This window comes from Passer montanus, unplaced genomic scaffold (genome assembly GCF_014805655.1).
Source record: "Passer montanus isolate IOZ18808 unplaced genomic scaffold, ASM1480565v1 scaffold331, whole genome shotgun sequence".
Lineage (NCBI taxonomy): Eukaryota > Metazoa > Chordata > Aves > Passeriformes > Passeridae > Passer > Passer montanus.
Window position 1 is genome coordinate 34,806 of NW_024368053.1, and position 20,963 is coordinate 55,768.

The 20,963-nt window shown below is 53.8% G+C and overlaps 1 protein-coding gene across 1 annotated transcript; it reads right to left on the bottom strand.

Annotated features, from left to right (window-relative positions):
• Positions 1 to 1,921: 1,921 nt before the first annotated feature.
• SNX27 (sorting nexin 27) lies at positions 1,922 to 20,552 on the bottom strand. Its single transcript, XM_039715543.1, has 12 exons — positions 20,263 to 20,552; positions 13,700 to 13,931; positions 12,496 to 12,688; positions 10,672 to 10,736; positions 9,878 to 9,982; positions 9,118 to 9,196; positions 7,967 to 8,130; positions 6,941 to 7,030; positions 5,689 to 5,838; positions 3,995 to 4,123; positions 2,935 to 2,994; positions 1,922 to 2,179 (listed from the first exon to the last, which is right to left on the bottom strand). The coding sequence occupies exons 1-12, from the start codon at positions 20,520 to 20,522 to the stop codon at positions 2,132 to 2,134; spliced, it is 1,575 nt and encodes a 524-aa protein (XP_039571477.1). The 5' UTR covers positions 20,523 to 20,552; the 3' UTR covers positions 1,922 to 2,131.
• Between the last annotated feature and the right edge of the window lie 411 nt (positions 20,553 to 20,963).

Here is a 20,963-nt window from a genome sequence, read left to right on the forward strand (position 1 = left end):
TTGGGGGAGGGGCAGTGAAGCCCCCTGGGCTCAAGGCTTTATTTATTTGCTATTTATTGCAGTTCCTTTCAGAATTGACTTTTTTTCTCTCTTTTTTTTTTTTGGTTTTTCTGTCGAAATAAAAAATTAAAAAAAAAAAAAAAAACAACAACAACAACAACAAAAATAAAAAAAAAAACCAACCCCAAACCACACCTTAAAATCCCACCAAATTCCCAAAGTCCAGAAGTTTGAAACCATCCCTGGATTCTCCTGGATTTTGGGGGGACACGGGAGCCCCCCCAGGGGAAGGAGCACGGCCACGGCCCTCCGGAATTTCCTCAATAAATCAATTTATTTAAAAGAATATGTTACAATTAATTACACTAAAGGGGCTTTTCCCGACCGGGAACCCGAGGAATGGGAGCAGCTGGAAGAGGGAAAATGGGACAAGGAGGGGGCAGGGTTTTGGTTTTGTATTTTTTTTTACCAATTTCTCCCTTTTCTGGGTGTTTTTTTTTCTTTTTTGATACAAAAACCCACAGGAAGATGGTTCAGTTCTCCTTGATCTGCTGGAATTTGGGGCTAGCGGGAAAATTGGGATGAAAATTCAGTTTTTCCTGGGATTTTACCCAAATTGGGGGTGCTGAAGGAGATTTTAAGGGGGATTTTGGGGATCCCAAACCTCTCCCAGTTTCCCTCCCCCATTCCTGGGTTTTCCACAGCTCAGGGCTCCCGAGGACAACGGAAATCCAATTAATTACAGGGATCCAATTAATGGAATTAATTCCCGGCTCTTGGCTGCTCCAGAGCCGAGGATTTGGGATTTTCCCCCCCCAAAAAAACTCCCCCATCCTGGCTCCTGGGGGAGGAGTGGGGAAAACCCCTTCCCAAAAAGGGGATTTGGGGGAAAATCCCACTTTGGAGCAATTCTGGCACATTCCAGAGGTGGGGAATGAGGCCAGGATGCTCCTGCTGGGTTTGCTTCCAAAAATTCCCAAATCCACCCCAAGCCCTGGCAGAACCAGCTCCAGGCCAGCCCCAAACCAGGCAAAAACGGCTTTTCCAGGTGATTTTTTCCTCCCAAAACATGGAAAAATCCCACTCAAAACCAGGGAAAAATGGCTTTTCCATAATTTTTCCTTCTGGGAATTGCTCAGCTGCCAGATCCACGGAAAAATCCTGCTCAAAACCAAGGAAAAATGGCTTTTCCAGCTCATTTTTCCCTCCTGGGAACATCCCAGCCACTGGATCTGTGTAAAAATCCCATTCAAAACCAGGGAAAATGAGTTTTCCACCTTATTTTTCCTCCAGAACTACGGAAAAATCCTGCTCAAAATGAAGGAAAATGGTTTTTTCCAGGTTATTTTTCCTGCTTGGACACCCAAGTCATGGATAAAAAGTGCTCAAAAATAGGGGAAAATGGCTTTTTTTAGGTTATTTTTCCCTCCTGGGAGCTGCCCAGCCACCGGATCCATGGAAAAATCCCACTCAAAAATAGGAAAATTGTGTTTTTTCCAGGTTCTTTTTCCTCCTGGGAGCTGCTCATCCCCATCCAGGGGCAGCCCTGGGATCCTGGAATCTCCCAGATCCCATCCCAAGGAGCCAGGCACACCCAAATCCCTGGGAAAACACCCCAAAAAGCAGGAATAGAAATCCATGAGCGGGATCCTTGTGCCAGGAGAGGCATTTCCTTGGAATCTGACTCCTTTTGGATGTTTTTCCTGGTTTTTTTAAATCTGTAGTGATTAAAAAAAATGGACTGGGAGGAGAAACAGGTGGAAAATCCCTTTAAAAGCTGCTGCCACCTCGTGGGATTTTAAAGGAATTATTCCCATGGGTGCCCAGGCAGGAATGGAACATTCCCAGGGCTTTTTCCTGCTTTTTCCCCCCATTTATTTTTCCACATCTGACCCAGCAGAAACAACAACTTCTTAATTCCAGTTGTCAGCCTGGAGCTGGATCTGAGTGGGAAAAAGGAGCCCCCTCAGGTGGCTTTTCCCAGTTTTTTTTTTTGTTTTGTTTTGTTTCTTTCCTCTGGAATTCCATAAAGATGACGGGCACGAATGGATTTGGAATTAATGAGATTTAGTTTGGGGGGGGCTTTAATACAATAACGGATTTTTGGGGGTTCCTGGAAAAGCTCCCGGGGTTAAGTGGCCACGTCCCTTTGCTGTGACCTGACCAGCTGGAAAAGGTTCTGGAAAAGAAGGAAAGGGACAAGGTGAAGGTGGCAGAACCCCGGGATTCCCACTGGGAAATGGGATTGAGGAGAGGCTGGGGGTGCTGGGAATGGCTCAGAGCCCAGCTGGGGCTCCCACACACCTGGAATGTCCCAATCCCAATCCCAAATCTAATTCAAATTCCAATGCCAATGCCAATTCCAATTCAAATCCCAATCCTAATGCCAATGCCAATTCCAATTCCTATTTAAATTCCAATGCCAATGCCAATTCCAATTCCTATTTAAATTCCAATGGCAATCCCAATGCCAATGGCAATCCCAATGTCAATGGCAATCCCAATTTAAATTCCAAATCAAATTCCAAGTTCAATCCCAATTCTAATTTCAATTCCAATTCCAATTCCAATGCCAATCCCAATTTAAATTCAAAGTCCAATCCTAATTCTAATCTCAATTCCAATTCCAGTATTCCAATCCCAATCCCAATCCCAATGCCAATCCCAATCCTACCTCCAGGAGCCTTTTCCCAAGTTTATTCTGGCCATTCCCAGCTCCTCAAGGTATTTTCCCAGATTTATCCCAGGTCATCCCCAGCTCCAGGAGCCTTTTCCCAACACCTGCAGCTCCTTTTTCCAGCTGCTCCATGAAACCTTCCCCACTTCCAGAGCTCCTCCCCTGCTTTTCCCCATCCTGGAACTACCCAGACATTCCCTGTGGGAATTATGGACCAGGAAAGCCACCTGGGAAAGGGAAAAGTTTGGAATTCTCACCTCCTTCCTCCACTTGAGCTCGCAGAACACTCGCTCGAAGCACTCGTGCATGTAATTGAACTGCCAGGGAAAAACAGGAATCAGGGAAAATCCAGGGAAAACCCGGGAGATCCAGGGGGAGGGAGGAGATCCAGAGGGGAACTGGGGGCTCCAGTCTGGGGCCAGGAATTCCAGGGAAAAGCCAGGAGCTCCTGGTTCTCGTTCGGAACTTCTGGATCCAGCAGCTCCAGGGAGGAACCAGGAGCTCCAGGTAGGAATCAGGAATTCCAAACAGGATCCAGCAGCTCCAGAGGGGTCCCAGGAGGAACCAGGAGCTCCAGAGAAGGATCAGCCTTTCTGGGATCAATCTCTGGGATCAGCCTCTCCTTCCCCCCTGTCCCAGCTCTCCCTGTGCCTCGCACTCCCCCAGCCCCTATTCCCATAGGAATTCCAGGTGGGGTTTGAGGGAATTCTGGGTGGGGTTTGAGGGAATTTCAGGCAGGGTTTGAGGGAATTCCTGGCAGGATTTGAAGGGAATCTGGGCAGGACTGGGACACTCACACATCCCATTCCCAAGGCCATTCTGGGTGGGAATTGAGGGAATTCCAGGCAGGATTGGGACATTCATGATCCCGGGTGGGATTTGAGGGAATTCCTGGTGAGATTTAAGGGAATTTCTGGCGGGATTGGAGGGCATTCTGGGCGGGGCTTGAGGGAATCCTGGGCGGGGTTTGAGAGAATTCTGGGTGGGATTTGAGGGAATTCTGGGTGGGATTTGAGGGAATTCTGGGCAGGGTTTGAGGGAATTCTGGGCAGGGTTTGAGGGAATCCTGGGCGGGGTTTGAGAGAATTCTGGGTGGGATTTGAGGGAATTCTGGGCAGGGTTTGAGGGAATTCTGGGCAGGGTTTGAGGGCATTCTGGGCAGGGTTTGAGAGAATTCTGGGCAGGGCTTGGGATCAGGACAGGGACACTCAGGATGCCATTCCCAAGGGACTCCCGGGCTCGGTTTGAGGGCATTCCAGGCAGGAATTGAGGGCATTCCAGGCAGGAATTGAGGGCATTCCAGGCAGGGACACTCACGTAGGGGGTGAAGATCTTGACCCAGCGCGGTTTCTTCTCGGCGCGCGCGTACTCGAAGCAGAAGGCCATGCCCTCCTCGTCCGTGTCCCAGCGCTGCATCTCCTCCCACTCGAAGGCGATCACCTGGTTCTGCAGAATTCCCAAACCCAGCTGAGCCAGGATCCTGGGCAGGGCAGCTGGGGGAGCCCCCGGGATCAGGGGGGGTCAGGGAACAGGAGGGTTTGTCCCAGGTTTAGCACAGGGAGGATTCCCAGAGTTATCCTGGGCTGCGCTTCCCAAATCCAGCAGGGAGCTCGGGGAGAGCCCAGGGATTTGCAAATCCAAAGGTGTGAGGTCAGTGATGATCCCAGGGTAAATTCCAGGGAATTGGGGTGATCCCAGGGATTTGGGAACACAGACCAAGTGCAAACCAAGGTGTGAAATCAGGGGTAATCCCAGGGATGCAGGGATGATCCCAGCACAACCTCCAGGGATTTGGGAACACATTCCAGGTGCAAACCAAGGTGGGAGACCAAGGATGATCCCAGGGATTTGGGAACACAGTCCAGGTGCAAACCAAGGTGGGAGACCAAGGATGATCCCAGGTTTATCAGGATGATCCCCAGGGATTTAGGAACACAGAGCAGATGCAAGCCAGGGTGTGAAATGAGGGATAATCCCAGGGGTGCCAGGGATGATCCCAGCACAATCTCCAGGGATTTGGGAACACAGTCCAGGTGCAAATCCAAAGGTGTCAGGTCAGGGACGATCCCAGGGATTTGGGATCACAGTCCAAGTGCAAATCAAGGTAGGAGACCAAGGATGATCCCAGGTATTTGGGAACACTGTGATGACACAAATCAAGGTGTGATCCCAGAGATTTGGGAACACGGTGATGGTGTAAAATCCAGGGTGTGAGGCTGGGGACAACCCCAGGGATTTGGGAACACATTAATGGTGTAAAACCCAGGCTGTGAGGCTCGGGACAATCCCAGGGATTTGGGATGACCCCAGGGATTTGGGAAGAGGGTGATGGTGCAAAACCCACAGTGTGAGCTTGGGAACAACCCCAGGGATTTGGGAACTGGGTGATGGCGTAAAGCCAAGGTGTGAGGCTGGGGACAATCCCAGGGATTTGGGGTGACCCGAGGGATTTGGGAAGAGAGTGATGCTGTAAAATCCACTGTGAGCTTGGGGACAATCCCAGGGAGTTGGGATGACCCCACGGATTTGGGAAGAGGGTGATGGTGTAAAACCCACAGTGTGAGTTTGGGAACAACCCCAGGGATTTGGGGTGACCCCAGGGATTCGGGAGGGCACAGAGGCAGGGCTGTGGGGCCGGGGATGGCAGGGATGGCAGGCATGGCAGGGAATACCTCGAGCTGGCCCTCCTCGGTGCAGGCGTGCAGTTTGAAGTGGCGGATGCTGATGGCCGAGATGACGTGGCCCTTGCGCCGCGAGTCACACGAGCAGTGAGGGAAGGTGATCTCGTTGTAGCCCTCGCACGTCCGCAGCATGTTCAGGTACTGCGGGGACAGCCCAGTCACCGCCTGGGAACAACCCCAGGGATTTGGGAACAGGGTGATGCCGTAAAGCCAAGGTGCGAGGCTGGGGACAACCCCAGGGATTTGGGGTGACCCCATGGATTCGGGAGGGCACAGAGGCAGGGCTGTGGGGCCGGGGATGGCAGGGATGGCAGGCATGGCAGGGAATACCTCGAGCTGGCCCTCCTCGGTGCAGGCGTGCAGTTTGAAGTGGCGGATGCTGATGGCCGAGATGACGTGGCCCTTGCGCCGCGAGTCACACGAGCAGTGAGGGAAGGTGATCTCGTTGTAGCCCTCGCACGTCCGCAGCATGTTCAGGTACTGCGGGGACAGCCCGGTCACCGGGGAGGCACCGGGGTGCCAGGGAATGCACCAGGGTGCCAGGGAGGCATTGGGACCCCAGGGAGTCACCGGGGTGCCAGGGAATGCACCAGGATGGCAGGGAGTCACCAGGATGCCAGGGAATGCACAGGGACCCAAGGGAGTCACCAGGATGCCAGGGAATGCACAGGGACCCAAGGGAGTCACCAGGATCCCAGGGAATGCACAGGGACCCAAGGGAGTCACCAGGATGCCAGGGAATGCGCCGCAATCTCAGGGAATTCACCAGTGTTCTGGAATTCACCAGGATCCCAGGGAGTCACCAGGATCCCAGGGAATGCACACGGACCCCAGGGAGTCACCAAGACCCCAGGGAATACACCAGGATCTCAGGGAATTCACCAGGATTCCAGGGGTTCACTGGGATGCCAGGGATTCACTGGGATGCCAGGGATTCACTGGGATGCCAGGCCCCAGGGAATGCACAGGGACCCCAGGGAATACACCAGCATTCTGGAATTCACCAGGATCTCAGGGAATTCACCAGGATCCCAGGGGTTCACTGGGATGCCAGGGATTCACTGGGACCCCAGGGAATGCACTGGACCCCAGGGAGTCACTAGGATCTCAGGGAATGCAGTGGGATCCCAGGGAATGAATCAGGATCCCAGGGAATTCACCAGGATGCCAGGGATTCACTGGGATGGCAGGGAGGCACTGGGATGCCAGGGAATTCACCAGGGTGCCAGGGAGTCACCAGGATCCCAGGGAATGCACTAGAACCTTGGGATGACACCAGGATGGCAGGGAGTCATCGGGACCCCAGGGTTCACTGGGATCTCAGGGAATTCACCAGGACTCCATGGGTTCAATGGGATGTCAGGGAATGCACCAGGACCCCAGGGAATGCACCGGGATCCCAAGGGATTCACTGGGGAATCCACTGGGATCTCAGGGTTTCACCGGGATTCCAGGAGTCCCTGGGATCCCAGGGAATTCACTGGGATCTCAGGGGTTCACCAGGATTCCAGGGATACAGACACGGGCAGGGATTCCATGGGACATTCCAGGGAGTCCCCAGCACTCCAGGGAATTCACTCACCATGACCATCTTCCTCTGCTCGCAGAGCTTCTGCAGCTGGTAGGATTTCTCCTCGGCTTTGATGTAGCCTTTCTTGACGTCATCAACGGCCTGGGGACGGGAAAAAAAATGGGAAAAATCTGGGAAAAATCTGGGATTTGGGATGGGAGGAGGAGGAGTCACCTCCTGCTCCACCCTCAGGGGTTCCCCCCCAGGTCATTCCCACCCCAATCTCTGTATCCCAAAGGACAGTAGGGCTTGGAGTGCTTCCAGGAGTGCCTCAATCCCATAAAACATGGGTGGAATTCCCAAAGCTGGGATCAACCACTGCACCCCATCACCTCTCCCAACAGGAATGAGCATTCCAGAGGAATTCCAGGTGGGAATTCCTTGGGGGACCTTAAGGTGGGCGGAGAACCTTGGGGTGCCTCAATCCCATAAAAACAACCAAAACCCCATCCCACCTTGGGATCAACTATGGGACCCAAAGACCCTGTGAGGAGTTTTCCCCTCCTGAAGGGGCATTCCAGAGGAATTCCAGGTGGGAATTCCAGGTGGGAATTCCTCACCTGCAGGACCTTGGGGTGGCCCAAGAACCTTGAGGTGTCTCAAAGCAAAGCGCCAACCCACCTTGGGATCAACTATGGGACCCAACAACCCCATGAGGAGTTTTCCCAACCTGAAGGGGCATTCTAGAGGAATTCCAGGTGGGAATTCCTTAGGGGACCTTGGGTTGGCCCAAGAACCTTGGGATGCCTCAATCCCATAAAAACAACCGAAACCCCAACCCACTTTGGGATCAACTATGGGACCCAATGACCCCATGAGGAGTTTTCCCCACCTGAAGGGGCATTCCAGAGGAATTCCTGCTCCGAATTCCATGGGGAACCTTGAGGTGGCCCGAGAACCTTTGAGGTGACTCAATCTCATAAAGACAACCAAAACCCCAACCCACCTTGGGATCAACTATGGGACCCAACAACCCCGTGAGGAGTTTTCCCCACCCAAAGGAGCACTCCAGAGGAATTCCAGGTGGGAATTCCGTACCTGGTGGAAGAAGTAGGCGACGGCCAGGTCGTTGTCGTTGAGCAGCGCCTCCTCCTCGGTGGTGAAGAGCCACTTGCGTAGGGTCAGGCACGTCCCCGGCACGGCCGAGGTGTAATTCTGCACGTAGAGCTTGTGGGGGAACTCGTTGGGAGCCAGCTTCCGCACTGGGAACGGCCCGGGAGATCCCGGAGAGGCCGTGGAATGTCGGGGTCAGGGCGTGGGGAGGACAGGGGTTCCAGGAGAGCCAAAAAAATCGGCGTTAAAATGGGGGTTTTCCCACAGGGAACCGTCAAAAATGATCGCAAATCTTTCCAGAGTGATCCCAAATCCTTCCAGAATGACCCTAAATTCTTCTAGAATGACCACAAATCCTCCAGAATGGTCGCAAAATTATCCCCGAATCCTCCAAGATGATCCCAAGCCCTTCCAAAATTATCCCCGAATCCTTCCAGAATGATCCCAAATCCCTCCAAAACCCCTGGAATCTGGAGGAATATCCCAAAAATCCCGGGCGTGGTTCTGCATGTAGAGCTTGTGGGGGAACTCGTTGAGAGCCAACTTCTGCACTGGGAAAAGCTGGGGAATCAGGGGAACATTCCCTCAAATTGTGCCAGGGGAGGTCCAGGTTGGATATTCAGGAATGTTTCCCCATGGAAAAGGTGATCAGGTGTTGGATGGGGATGCTCAGGGCAGGGTGGAGCCACCATTCCTGGGAATTATCCCAAAAACTCCTGGAAGTGGCACCTGGGAGACAGGATTTAGTGGGACTGACCTCAATCTCAGCGGGCTTTTCCAGCCAGGATGATTCCCCATCCCTGGGAATGCCCAATTCCAGCTTGGATCAATCTGGGACAGTGCGGGGTCCCAAGATCCCAAGGATCTTTAAGGATCTTTTCCATCCCAAACCGTTCCAGGATTCCCTGTCCTGCTTTAATGGGATTTTAGGGATAAATCCTTCCCTATCCCAGGTTATTCCATGGATTCCCCATCTCTGGAATCATCCAAAACCAGGTTGGAGCAGCCTGGGATGGCGGGAGCCGTCCCTGCCCCATGAAATCCACATTCCCATCCTAAGGAACCTGCGGATCCCTTCATTCCCCTTTTTTCCCAGCTTTTTTTTTCCCCTAAATCCCACGGAATTCCGGGCTCACCGAAGGAGTGGTTGATGACCTCGAAGAGGGCGAAGTAGTTGGCGGTGATGCTGTCCATGCCCACCTTGGCAGCCACCGCCTGGAAAACGCCGGGAAAACGGGATCAGCGCCAGCCGGGCGTTCCCGGGAATTCCCTGACCACGGAAAACCCGGTTGGAACTCTGCCAGCACAACCAGGCCAGCTCTTCAATCCCGTTCTGCTCCCTGATTCCTGGGGATGTCGAGGTTGTGGGGTCTCCACAATTCCAGCCTGGATTGCCCAGGGAAAAGGAGTGGGAATTCCCATCTGGGATCATTCCACTGCCTAAAATTGGTGTGGAATTCCATGGGATCTGTCCTGAACACACCCAAATCCCGTTTATCCATGGGATTCTGGAATTCCTGCTCTTTTCCAGCAGAGGTTTCATCTCCTTTTTCCAAAGGAGATGAAAACTCTGTGTTTTCCCTGTGTTATTTTATTCCCCATAATCCTTGGATCCAGTGGATCCCAATGCTCAAAAAACAGGGGAAAATCCAGGTGGGAAAAAGGAAAATTCAGGTGGGAAAAAGAAAAATCGAGTTGAGGGGATGGAAATTCCAGGTGGGAAGGGCAGTTCCAGGTGGCAAAAGTGGAAATTCCAGGTGGGAAAAAGGAGAATTGAGGTGAGGGGAAGGAAATTCCACGCGGGAAAGAGGAAAATCCAGGTGAGGGTGGGGAAATCGAGTTGAGGGGATGGAAATTCCCAGTGGGAAGGGCAATTCCAGGTGGGAATGGGCTCACCTGGTACACCTGGTCCGTGGTGCTGTTCTTCTTCACCCTCACTGTCACCGTGGTGACGTCCGGGAGCGCAACCCGCAGCTCCACGTCGGAGACGCCGTTGTAGTTCTGGGAAAAAGGGAAGGGAAAATCCCCAAAACATCAGGAATTCCCGGTTTTCCAGTTATTTGTGATCCCTGAAAATCCCCAGTGGGAATTCAGCATGGGAGGAGGTTGGGTTCTTCTCCTGAGGGAATGGCCAGGGAGCTCCAGGTGGGATATTTGGGAGAAATCCCCCATGGAATTCCTTCATCCCTTCGTGGTCAGCGCTGCCCAGGGCACTGTGGAATTGCCATCCTGGGGATCGTCCCAGACTGGGGCTTTGGGACCAATCCCCCTCTGGAATTCCTGCTCATTCCTGGTGTGTTCCCTGGATCCCGAAGGGTTGTGGGGTTTGGAGGAATTCTGGGAGCTTGGGGTGCCTCAATCCCATAAAAAAGAGGAAGAATTGTCCCCAAAACCCATGGATGTGGCACTTGGGGACAGGGATCAGGGGTGGCCTTGGGGACAGTTGGATATGAGGAGCTTCGAGGGCTTTTCCATGATTCCATGGAAGAGTTTTTCCCTATGGAATTCGGGTGGACCAAGCCTCAATCCCACCAAAACCGGTTGGAATTGTCCCAAAACCCCATGGATGTGGCACTTGGGGACACAGACCAGGGTGGCCTTGGGGATGGTTGGACAGGAGGGGTTTTCCCACCTTGGCGATTCCATGGAAGGGTTTTTTCCATGGAATTCTGCGGGATGATGGCACCCACCTCGTCCGACTCCGACAGGAACTCCTGCATGATGTCGCTCTCGCCGATGACCCGGATGGAGCACACTGTGGGACACAAGGAATGTCACATGGAATGTCACCAGGACCTGGAATGTCCCCTCCAGGGGCAGCCCAGCAACCCTTTCCCATCATCCCGACTCATCCTGAAGGGAATTCCTGCACCGGGGTCACCTCCTGTCCCCAGTGTCACCATTAACTGAGGAAATTCCTGCACCGGGGTCACCATTAACTCCATGTTCTCCAGGTCCTGGTGTCCCTCATGGATCCAGACCCTCTCCAAGGTGACTGAGTGTCCCCTGGGTCACCTCCTGTCCCCAGTGTCACCGTTAACTCCATGTTAATTCCATATCCTGGTGTCACTCATGGATCCAGACCTTCTCCAAGGTGGATCAGGCCAACACCTGCAGTGCCCTGAGTGTCACGTGTGTCACCTCCTGTCCCCTGGGTCACCTCCAGTGTCACCGTTAACTCCATGTTCTTTATGTTCTGGTGTCCCTCATGGATCCAGACCCTCTCCAAGGCGGATCCACCCCAAAATCCCACCCAACCACCCCAAACCTCACAGAGCAAATACACAAATGGATCAGGAATACCCCCGGGAATGTCGGTGAGGGGTTTTGGGAGGAGGAAGGATTTGGGATAAGGGTTTCTGGGATGAGGAAGGATTTTAGGGTGAGGGGTTTTGGGATGACAGATTGGGGTGAGGAGGGATTTTGGGATGAGGAGGGATTTTGGGATGAGGGATTGAGGTGAGGAGGGGTTTTGGCATAAGGAGAGATTTTGGGGTGAGAAGGTTTGGGATGAGGGATCTGGGTGAGGGATTTTGGGAGGAGGAGGGATGGGATTTTAGGGTGAGGGATTTTGGGATGAGGAGGGATTTTGGGATGAGGAGGGATTGAGGTGAGGAGGGGTTTTGGCATAAGGAGAGATTTTGGGGTGAGAAGGTTTGGGATGAGGGATCTGGGTGAGGGATTTTGGGAGGAGGAGGGATTTTCAGGTGGGGATTGGGCTGAGGATGGATTTAGGGACGAGGAGGGATTTTGGGTTGCAGGATTTTGAGCTGAGGGATTTTGGTCTGAGGAGGGATTTTGGGACGAGGAGGGATTTTCAGGTGGGGATTGGGCTGAGGATGGATTTAGGGACAAGAAGGGATTTTGAGGTGCGGGATTGGGCTGAGGATGGATTTAGGGACGAGGAGGGATTCTGGGGGGCGGGATTGTTCTGAATAGGGATTTAGGGACGAGGAGGGATTCTGGGGGGCGGGATTGTTCTGAATAGGGATTTAGGGACGAGGAGGGATTCTGGGGGGCGGGATTGTTCTGAATAGGGATTTAGGGACGAGGAGGGATTCTGGGGGGCGGGATTGTTCTGAATAGGGATTTAGGGACGAGGAGGGATTCTGGGGGGCGGGATTGTTCTGAATAGGGATTTAGGGACGAGGAGGGATTCTGGGGGGCGGGATTGTTCTGAATAGGGATTTAGGGACGAGGAGGGATTCTGGGGGGCGGGATTGTTCTGAATAGGGATTTAGGGACGAGGAGGGATTCTGGGGGGCGGGATTGTTCTGAATAGGGATTTAGGGACGAGGAGGGATTCTGGGGTGCGGGATTGTTCTGAGGATGGATTTAGGGATGAGGAAGGATTTTGGGTGTGGGATCGGTCTGAGGATGGATTTAGGGACGAGGAGGGATTTTGGGGTGCGGGATTGTTCTGAATAGGGATTTAGGGACGAGGAGGGATTTTGGGGTGCGGGATCAGTCTGAGGATGGATTTAGGGACGAGGAGGGATTTTGGAGCAGCTCACCCTTCTCCAGGTACTCCTCCAGGCCCCTCCTGCGGGCGTCCAGCTGCTGCTCGGACAGCGAGAACGGCCACTTGCCCGGCAGGCGCGGGAAGGTGAAGTTGGCGAATTCCCGCTTCAGGTTCTGGTGCAGGATGGCGAATTCCCGGTAGCGCTTGGAGCACAGCTGCCGCCCGGCCATGTAAACGTTGTACACCTGGGGAGAGCCCCCAGAATTCCCAAATGTTCCCCACAGCTCGGCTGTGCCTGCCCTCCAGGAGTGAGGGGTTTGGGGAGAGAGGAAGGGTGTCCCTGCTGATCCCGGCATTCCAGGGCCTCAGGAATCCCAAATCTTGGGATTCAGGGTCATGGATACTTCCCACGAGACACTGAGAGGTCCCAAACTCCCCATTTTCCACACAAAGGCCAAAATATTGGGATTTAAGTTCCTGGCTCCTTCCCATGGAATGCAGAGAGATCCCAAACTCCCCATGTTTCATCCACAGCCTCAAAACTCGGGATTTGGGATCATGGATGCTTCCCATGAGATACTGAGAGATCCCAAACTCTTCATGTTGCATCCAAAGCCCCAAACTATGGGATTTTAGGCCAAATCCCACTCTGGGATTTCACCATTCCTATATTCCAATGTATTCCAATAGTCCTGTATTCCTGTGTCCAACATTCTAATATTACTATATCATAACAGTCCTGTATCCCTTTATTTCAATATTCCTATATTTCAATAATCCCATGTTTCAATATTCCTATATTTCAATACTTCAACAGCCCTGTTTCCCTAAATTCCAATATTCCTAAATTTCAGCATTCCTATATTTCCATGTTCCTTCCAACATTCCAACAATCCTAAATTCCTACATTGCAACGTTGCTAAATTTCAGCATTCCTATATTCCAATGTTCCTGTATTCCAACATTCCAAAATTCCTACATTGCAACATTGCTAAATTTCAGCGTTCCTACATTCCAACAATCCTATGTTCAATATTCCAACATTCCTATATCCTGTATCATAACATTCCTCCATCTTATATCATAACATTCCTATATCCTATATAATAACATTCCTATATCATAACATTCCCATACTTCAACAATCCTACATTTCAGCCCCACTACTCACTGCGAACAACCCCCCTACCCCCACGAACAAACAAAACCCCAAACCCACAGATTTCCACCCCATTCCCAGGGGGAAAAAGCCTCACCACGAACTTCTCCCCGCTCTGCTCCACGTGTTTGTAGGTGGGGATGGAGATGGGCACCGCCTGCTTCTCGCTGTAGTCGTAGAAGGGCGGCCCCAGCGGCTCCTCGGGCGGCTCCAGGCTCTCGGCCTCGTGCGGCGGCACCGACAGCACCGTCAGCACCAGCTCCTTCTCCCCGGCGCGGATCAGATCCACCACCTGCTTGTGCGTGGCTCCCTCCACGATCACCCCGTTCCTAAAGGAAAAATATCCCAAATTCCCATGGAGCAGAGCCTCCACCTGCTTGTGTGCGGCTCCTTCCATGTTCACCCCGTTCCTACAGGGAACAAATCCCAAATTCCCATGGAGCAGAGCCTCCACCTGCTTGTGTGCGGCTCCTTCCATGTTCACCCCGTTCCTACAGGGAACAAATCCCAAATTCCCATGGAGCAGAGCCTCCACCTGCTTGTGTGCGGCTCCTTCCATGTTCACCCCGTTCCTACAGGGAACAAATCCCAAATTCCCATGGAGCAGAGCCTCCACCTGCTTGTGTGCGGCTCCTTCCATGTTCACCCCGTTCCTACAGGGAACAAATCCCAAATTCCCATGGAGCAGAGCCTCCACCTGCTTGTGTGCGGCTCCTTCCATGTTCACCCCGTTCCTACAGGGAACAAATCCCAAATTCCCATGGAGCAGAGCCTCCACCTGCTTGTGTGCGGCTCCTTCCATGTTCACCCCGTTCCTACAGGGAACAAATCCCAAATTCCCATGGAGCAGAGCCTCCACCTGCTTGTGTGCGGCTCCTTCCATGTTCACCCCGTTCCTACAGGGAACAAATCCCAAATTCCCATGGAGCAGAGCCTCCACCTGCTTGTGTGCGGCTCCTTCCATGTTCACCCCGTTCCTACAGGGAACAAATCCCAAATTCCCATGGAGCAGAGCCTCCACCTGCTTGTGTGCGGCTCCTTCCATGTTCACCCCGTTCCTACAGGGAACAAATCCCAAATTCCCATGGAGCAGAGCCTCCACCTGCTTGTGTGCGGCTCCTTCCATGTTCACCCCGTTCCTACAGGGAACAAATCCCAAATTCCCATGGAGCAGAGCCACCACCTGCTTGTGCGTGGCTCCCTCCACGTTCACCCCGTTCCTAAAGGAAAAAAATATCCCAAACTCCCATTGAAATCCCATGGAGCAGATCCACCACCTGCTTGTGCCTGGCTCCCTCCACGTTCACCCCATTCCTAAAGGAAAAATATCCCAAATTCCCATGGAGCAGATCCACCACCTGCTTGTGTGCGGCTCCTTCCATGTTCACCCCGTTCCTACAGGGAAAAATATCCCAAATTCCCATGGAGCAGATCCACCACCTGCTTGTGTGCGGCTCCTTCCATGTTCACCCCGTTCCTAAACGGAGCAAATCCAAAATTCCCATGGAAGTGCTGAAGACATTCCCACACCACCTCCAGAGAACATTCCTGACATTCCCAAGAACCTCATGGAAAGGATCTGGCTTTGCCCAGAAAATCTGGGTCACACCTTGGGCAGCCTGTTTAGGAAAGCTCATCCCAATCTGCTCCCAACTTCCTGGAATCCCACAGAAGTGCTTTAGACCCAAGACATTCCCAAAGCCACTTCTAGAACATTCCTGCCATTCCCAAGAGCTCCATAGCCCAGATCTGACTTTGCCCAAAAAGTCTGGATCGAACCTCACTCAGGAAAACTCATCCCAATCAATCCCAAACCTTCCAGAATCCCATGGGAACACTGAAGACATGAAACATTCCCAAGCCACCTCAAACATTCCTGATATTCACAAGAACCCCATGGCACAGACCCATAGCCCAGATCTGACTCTGTCCAAAAAGTCTGGATCGAACCTCACTCAGGAAAACTCATCCCAATCAATCCCAAACCTTCCAGAATCCCATGGGAACACTGAAGACATGAAACATTCCCAAGCCACCTCAAACATTCCTGATATTCACAAGAACCCCATGGCACAGATCTGGACTTGCCTGGAAAATCTGGATCACACCAGCTCAGGAAAAGTCATCTCAACCAGCCCCAAACTTCCTGGAAACACTGAAGAATCCCATGGAAATACAGAAAATATTCCCAAGCCACTTCTAGAACATTCCTGACATTCCCAAGAGCTCCGCAGTCTGGATCTGGCTTTGCCCAGAAAACGCGGATCAAACCTGCCCTGGAAAACTCATCCCAAGCAATCCCAAAAATTTCCAAGGCAGCGCTGGGTTTTCCATCCCATAAAATGGAAATTGAGCCCACGGAGAGAGGGACAGTCCAACCTCCTGAGGGAAAAGCCTTTGGCCTCACCCATGAATGTTGGCAAGACGCAGATTCCAGAGGTTATTCCATCAAAACCTGACACCTGCCCAGTGCTGCACCTGTTCCAGAGGTTTCCCTGCAGCAGGAATGAGTCTGGTGGGATGCAGGATCCCCCAGCCCTGCCCACCTCACCCAAATCCAGCTGTTTTCCCACTCAGTGTTACGGATAAATCCCTTTTTCCTCCATTCCATCCTCCCCCAGCAGCTCTGGAGCATCTCTTCCTGGTGGATTGGAGATGATCGACATTCCGGGCGCTAATCAAGAGCTCAATTAGCTCCCATTGTCTGCCTCGGATGCTCCCAGGGATTCTGGAGCATTCCAAAGCCTTGGGAAGGCACAGGGAGGAGCTGGATGCTGGATCTGGGAGAGAGGGAGGGATGGAAAAAGGGCCTGGAGCATCCAGGCAGCACCTGGAGCATCCATTGGTGCTGGATTGGGAAGAGTGGATTTTTCATGGAAAACACGCTTAAGTGGCTGATCTCCAGGCTTTTCCAGGACAGGGATGAGCTGTGGAGAGCCAGAGCCACAGCTGAGTGCCCCCATCCCAAATATCCCCCATAAATCCCAGCAGGAATTCCTCAGGAGCAGAACAACCTCCTCGCTCAGCCTCTTCCTCCCCAAAAATTCCCCTCCTCGGGGCCGGTCTGCTGGGAATTCCAGGAGGTGGGAAGGAAATCCTGCATGGAATCAACACCCTGAACACCCCAAACCCACCCAGGCAGCTCCTCCCGGAGCTCCAGGGCCTGGATTTTGGGGAGTTCCCTCTGGAGGAAGCGGGATGGCCGGGAGAGCGGATTTCCCGCCCTGATCCCGCTGCTCCCGTGAAAGGAAGGGAAATCAGAGCTATTTTGGGAGTCCTGGGTCATTGTTTCCTCCTCCAGGAATTCCAGGAGTTGGGATTTTCACAGATCCCAGGAAAATGAGAGGGGTTTCATGCTGCCAGAACAGGGATGGGACTTGGGAATTCTGGGGTGGTTTCTGCAGCAAAAGATGGGAATGCTGGGATATGGGAATTGGGTAATCTTGGAATATAGAAAAATGGGGATATTGGAATGTAGGGACATTGAATTATTGGAATATTGGTATATTGGAATGTAGGGAAATAGGAATATAGCAGGGTTGGAATACTGGGATATTGCAATACTGAAATATTGGAATATCGAAATATTGGAATATCAAAATATTGGAATATCAAAATATTGGAATATCAAAATATTGGAATATTGACATATTGGAATATTGAAATATTGGAACACAGGAATATTGAAATACTGAAATATAGGAAAATTGAAATATAGGAAAACAGGGCTATTGGGAAATTGAAATATTGGAACACTGGATTATGGAAATATTGGGACAGAGGAATACTAGAATATTGAAATATTGGGATACATAAATACTGGAATAGGGCAAGAGCCAACCTGGCAGCCCTACAGGGCACAGGGACAAATTAAAGCCACTTCTCCCAGGAAATAAACGAATAAACCAAGAGGAAATTCCCAATCCTTCCACCTCCCATAGGGATATCAGGACTGGCAGACCACAAGCAAACCCTCTTCATTAACTATCATTAACCTCAGGGCTTAATTATTCCACACACCATGCCCCGGTTCTCACCTGGCACCAGCCACTGAACCCCAAAATTCCAGCACCAAGCTCCAAACCTCTCCCTCATGCCAAACCCAGCGTTTTAAATGCTCCCCAAACCACTCAAAAATGAGGGAAAATTTCATCCCCGTGCCCACAAAACCCTCCCCCCTCAGCTGGGAACGCTGCTCCCCCCATTGGCACATCCAGGTGCAGAATTCCCTCTGCTCCCGCACGGAAAAATCAAAGGATCGGGAATTTGGGTCAGCTGGGACAGAGCCCAATCCCAGCTGGGATTTCTGCAGGTCCTGACAGCTCCTCACACCCCTTGGGCTTCCAGAGCTGGCAGCAAAACATTCCTGCAGCTCGGAAATCCCTGGAATTAATCAGTAATTGGACTTAACCGACCTGGAGCGAAGTGCGACGGTGGGAGGATCCGGAGGGATCCCTGAAAACCAACCCCCAAGCTGGGATTTGAGGGATTCCAGCCCAAAACCAGCTGCAAAGTTTGAGGGTTTTTGAGGGGGAAAGGAAGATGAGTTTCCACACAGCAGGAATATTCCCATGGGAAGGTGTTCTCTGGGTTAAAGTTACAGTTTTGGGTGTGAAAAAGCAGCAGCCGGAGAACACGAATAAGAAAAGGAAGGAAGTGTCTTCCAGGATGGAATCCAAGGGGTTTATCCCTAAAAATGCTCTTTTGCCCTCCCCAGGATGGTCCTCACACTGAACTCTGAGAGGTTTATCCTTAAAAATGCCCCCTGCCCTTCCTGGGAGCCCCTGTGTTGAAATCCAAGGGGTTTATCCCTAAAATTTCCCCCTGACCTCCCCAGGAGGGACCCCATGTTGAAATCCAAGGGTTACCCCTTGAGAGGCTCCTGTAAGACCCCCCAAAACCCCCAGTAAGGGTTGGGAGGGCTCAGCCCCCTCCTCAGGACCCCCCAAATTCCCCTCAAGGGCCGGGCGCTCATGACACCCTCAGCAAGGGACCCTCAGCCCCCCCAAGACCCCCCCTTTTGTCCCCCCCAACCCTAAAAATGCTCTTTTGCCCTCCCCAGGATGGTCCTCACACTGAACTCTGAGAGGTTTATCCTTAAAAATGCCCCCTGCCCTTCCTGGGAGCCCCTGTGTTGAAATCCAAGGGGTTTATCCCTAAAATTTCCCCCTGACCTCCCCAGGAGGGACCCCATGTTGAAATCCAAGGGCCGGGCGCTCATGACACCCTCAGCAAGGGACCCTCAGCCCCCTCAAGACCCCCCTTTTGGACCCCCTAAACCTCACCAAGGGATCCTCTGCCCCCTTGGTGCCTCCTCAGGACCCCCCAAATTCCCACAAAGAGCTGGGTGGTCTCATGACACCCTCACCAAGGGATCCTCTGCCCCCTTGGTGCCTCCTCAGGACCCCCCAAATTCCCACAAAGAGCTGGGGGGGGTCTCATGACCCTCACCAAGGGACCTTCAGGTCCCTCAAAACACCCAGATCCCCTCCAAGGGCTGGGGGTCTCACCCCCACTCATGACACCCTCACCAAGGGACCTTCAGGCCCCTCAAAACACCCAGATCCCCTCCAAGGGCTGGGGGTCTCACCCCCACTCATGACACCCTCACCAAGGGACCTTCAGGCCCCTCACGACGCCCCAAATCCCCACCAAGGGTCGCGGGCTCCCCCTCCTCCCCAGTCACACCCTCACCAGGGGACCCTCAGAGCCCCCCACACCCCCCAAACATCTCCAAAGGGCGCTCAGCCCCCTCAGGATTCCCCCCAAACCCCCAGCAAGGGCCGGGGGTCTCAGTCCCTCCTCACCACACCATCCTCAGCCCCCCTCACAAAACCCCCCAAGAGCCGGGGGGTCTCAATCCCCCTCATGACACCCTCAGCACCCCAACACCGCACCAAGGGCTCGGTGTCCCCTCAGCCCGGGCCCCCCAGAGCCCCTCATGGTCCCCAGACTCCTCATGGCCTCCAGAGCCCCTCAGGGCCCTCTCAGGGTACCCTGAGCTCCTCACAACCCTCAGAGCCCCCTCAGTCTCCTCAGAGCCCCCTCAGGGCCCTCAGCCCGGGCCCCCCAGAGCCCCTCATGGCCTCCAGAGCCCCTCATGGCCTCCAGAGCCCCTCAGGGCCCCCTCAGGGTACCCAGAGCTCCTCACGCCCCTCAGAGCCCCCTCAGAGCCCCCTCAGTCTCCTCAGAGCCCCCTCAGGGCCCTCAGAGCCCCTCACAGCCCTCAGAGTCCCCTCATGGTCCCCAGAGCCCCCTCAGAGTCTCCTCACAGCCCTCAGAGCCCCCTCACGGTCCCCAGCCCCCTCAGAGCCCCCTCACGGTCCTCAGAGCCCCCTCAGAGCCCCCTCACAGCCCTCAGAGCCCCCTCAGCCATGGGAACGGGCTGTGTGTTGCCATGGAAACGGGCAGGCAGCGCTGTTTGCGGCAGTGCAGTCTGGTGACCCTCAAGGGACTGAGGGAGCCCCCAAAACCCTGCAGAACCCAGAACAGTCCGCTCAACAACCTGAGCAGGACCCTGCTGCTTCCCGAGCTGAACAAACAAAAACCGTTTATCCCGGTTTAATCAAAAAGCTGCGCTTTGGGTCCAGTAAGAGGAACAAGGGTCCACCCGGGGCCGGCTGCCGGGGGGCTGTGGGTGGGCGGCCCCCCCGTACTCACACCTCCAGGATGCGGTCCCCCTTGCGCACCCCGGCGCGGTCGGCGGCCCCTCCGCCCAGCACGGCGCTGACGTGCTGCAGCGGCGCGTACAGCTCGCCGTTGATGCTGCGCAGCTGCCCGCCTTCGCTCACTTGCCCGCGGACGTTGAAGCCGTAACCCGACTCGGACTTGACGATGCGGACGACGCGGGGCCCGCCCGGGGGTCCCTCCCCGGCCCCGTTCCGCGCCCCCGGCCGCGCTTCGCCCTCCTCGTCCGCCATCTTGGCGTCCGCGCACGGCGCGCGTCACGAGACCGGGCCCGCGCCGGCCCCCGTAGGGACCCACCCCCTCCCGTCCGCGCCGCGGGGTGCGATGGGAAATGGAGTCCGCGGAGCTGCCGAGCGCCGTTAGCGCGCCGCGGGCCGCGGGGGGTGATGGGAAATGCAGTCAGAGAGACAGGGAGGCGGGGAGAGCACCGCGCATGCGCCGTGGGCGTGGGAACGGGGGTGTCGCCATGGGAACGGGGCTGTTGTCATGGGAAAGCAGGGGGTGTTGCCATGGAAACCGAGGGGCTGTTACCATGGCAACGGGGAGAGGCGGGCGTGGGAGCGGGGCTAACATGGGCCATGGGCTTGGGGGGCTGTTGCCATGGGAACGGGGGGGCGTAGGCATGGGAATGGGAGGGGCTGTTGCCATGGTAACGAGGGGGTGTGGGAACGGGG

Excerpts from the sequence above, each read along its gene's own strand:
- SNX27 (XM_039715543.1), bottom strand. The coding sequence starts at position 20,522 with ATGGCGGACGAGGAGGGCGAAGCGCGGCCGGGGGCGCGGAACGGGGCC. Across the intron at positions 9,983-10,671 it reads TCCTGTCGGAGTCGGACGAG|AACTACAACGGCGTCTCCGA; the intron begins GTGGGTGCCATC and ends CCTTTTTCCCAG. Across the intron at positions 9,197-9,877 it reads CCACGGACCAGGTGTACCAG|GCGGTGGCTGCCAAGGTGGG; the intron begins GTGAGCCCATTC and ends GGCGTTTTCCAG.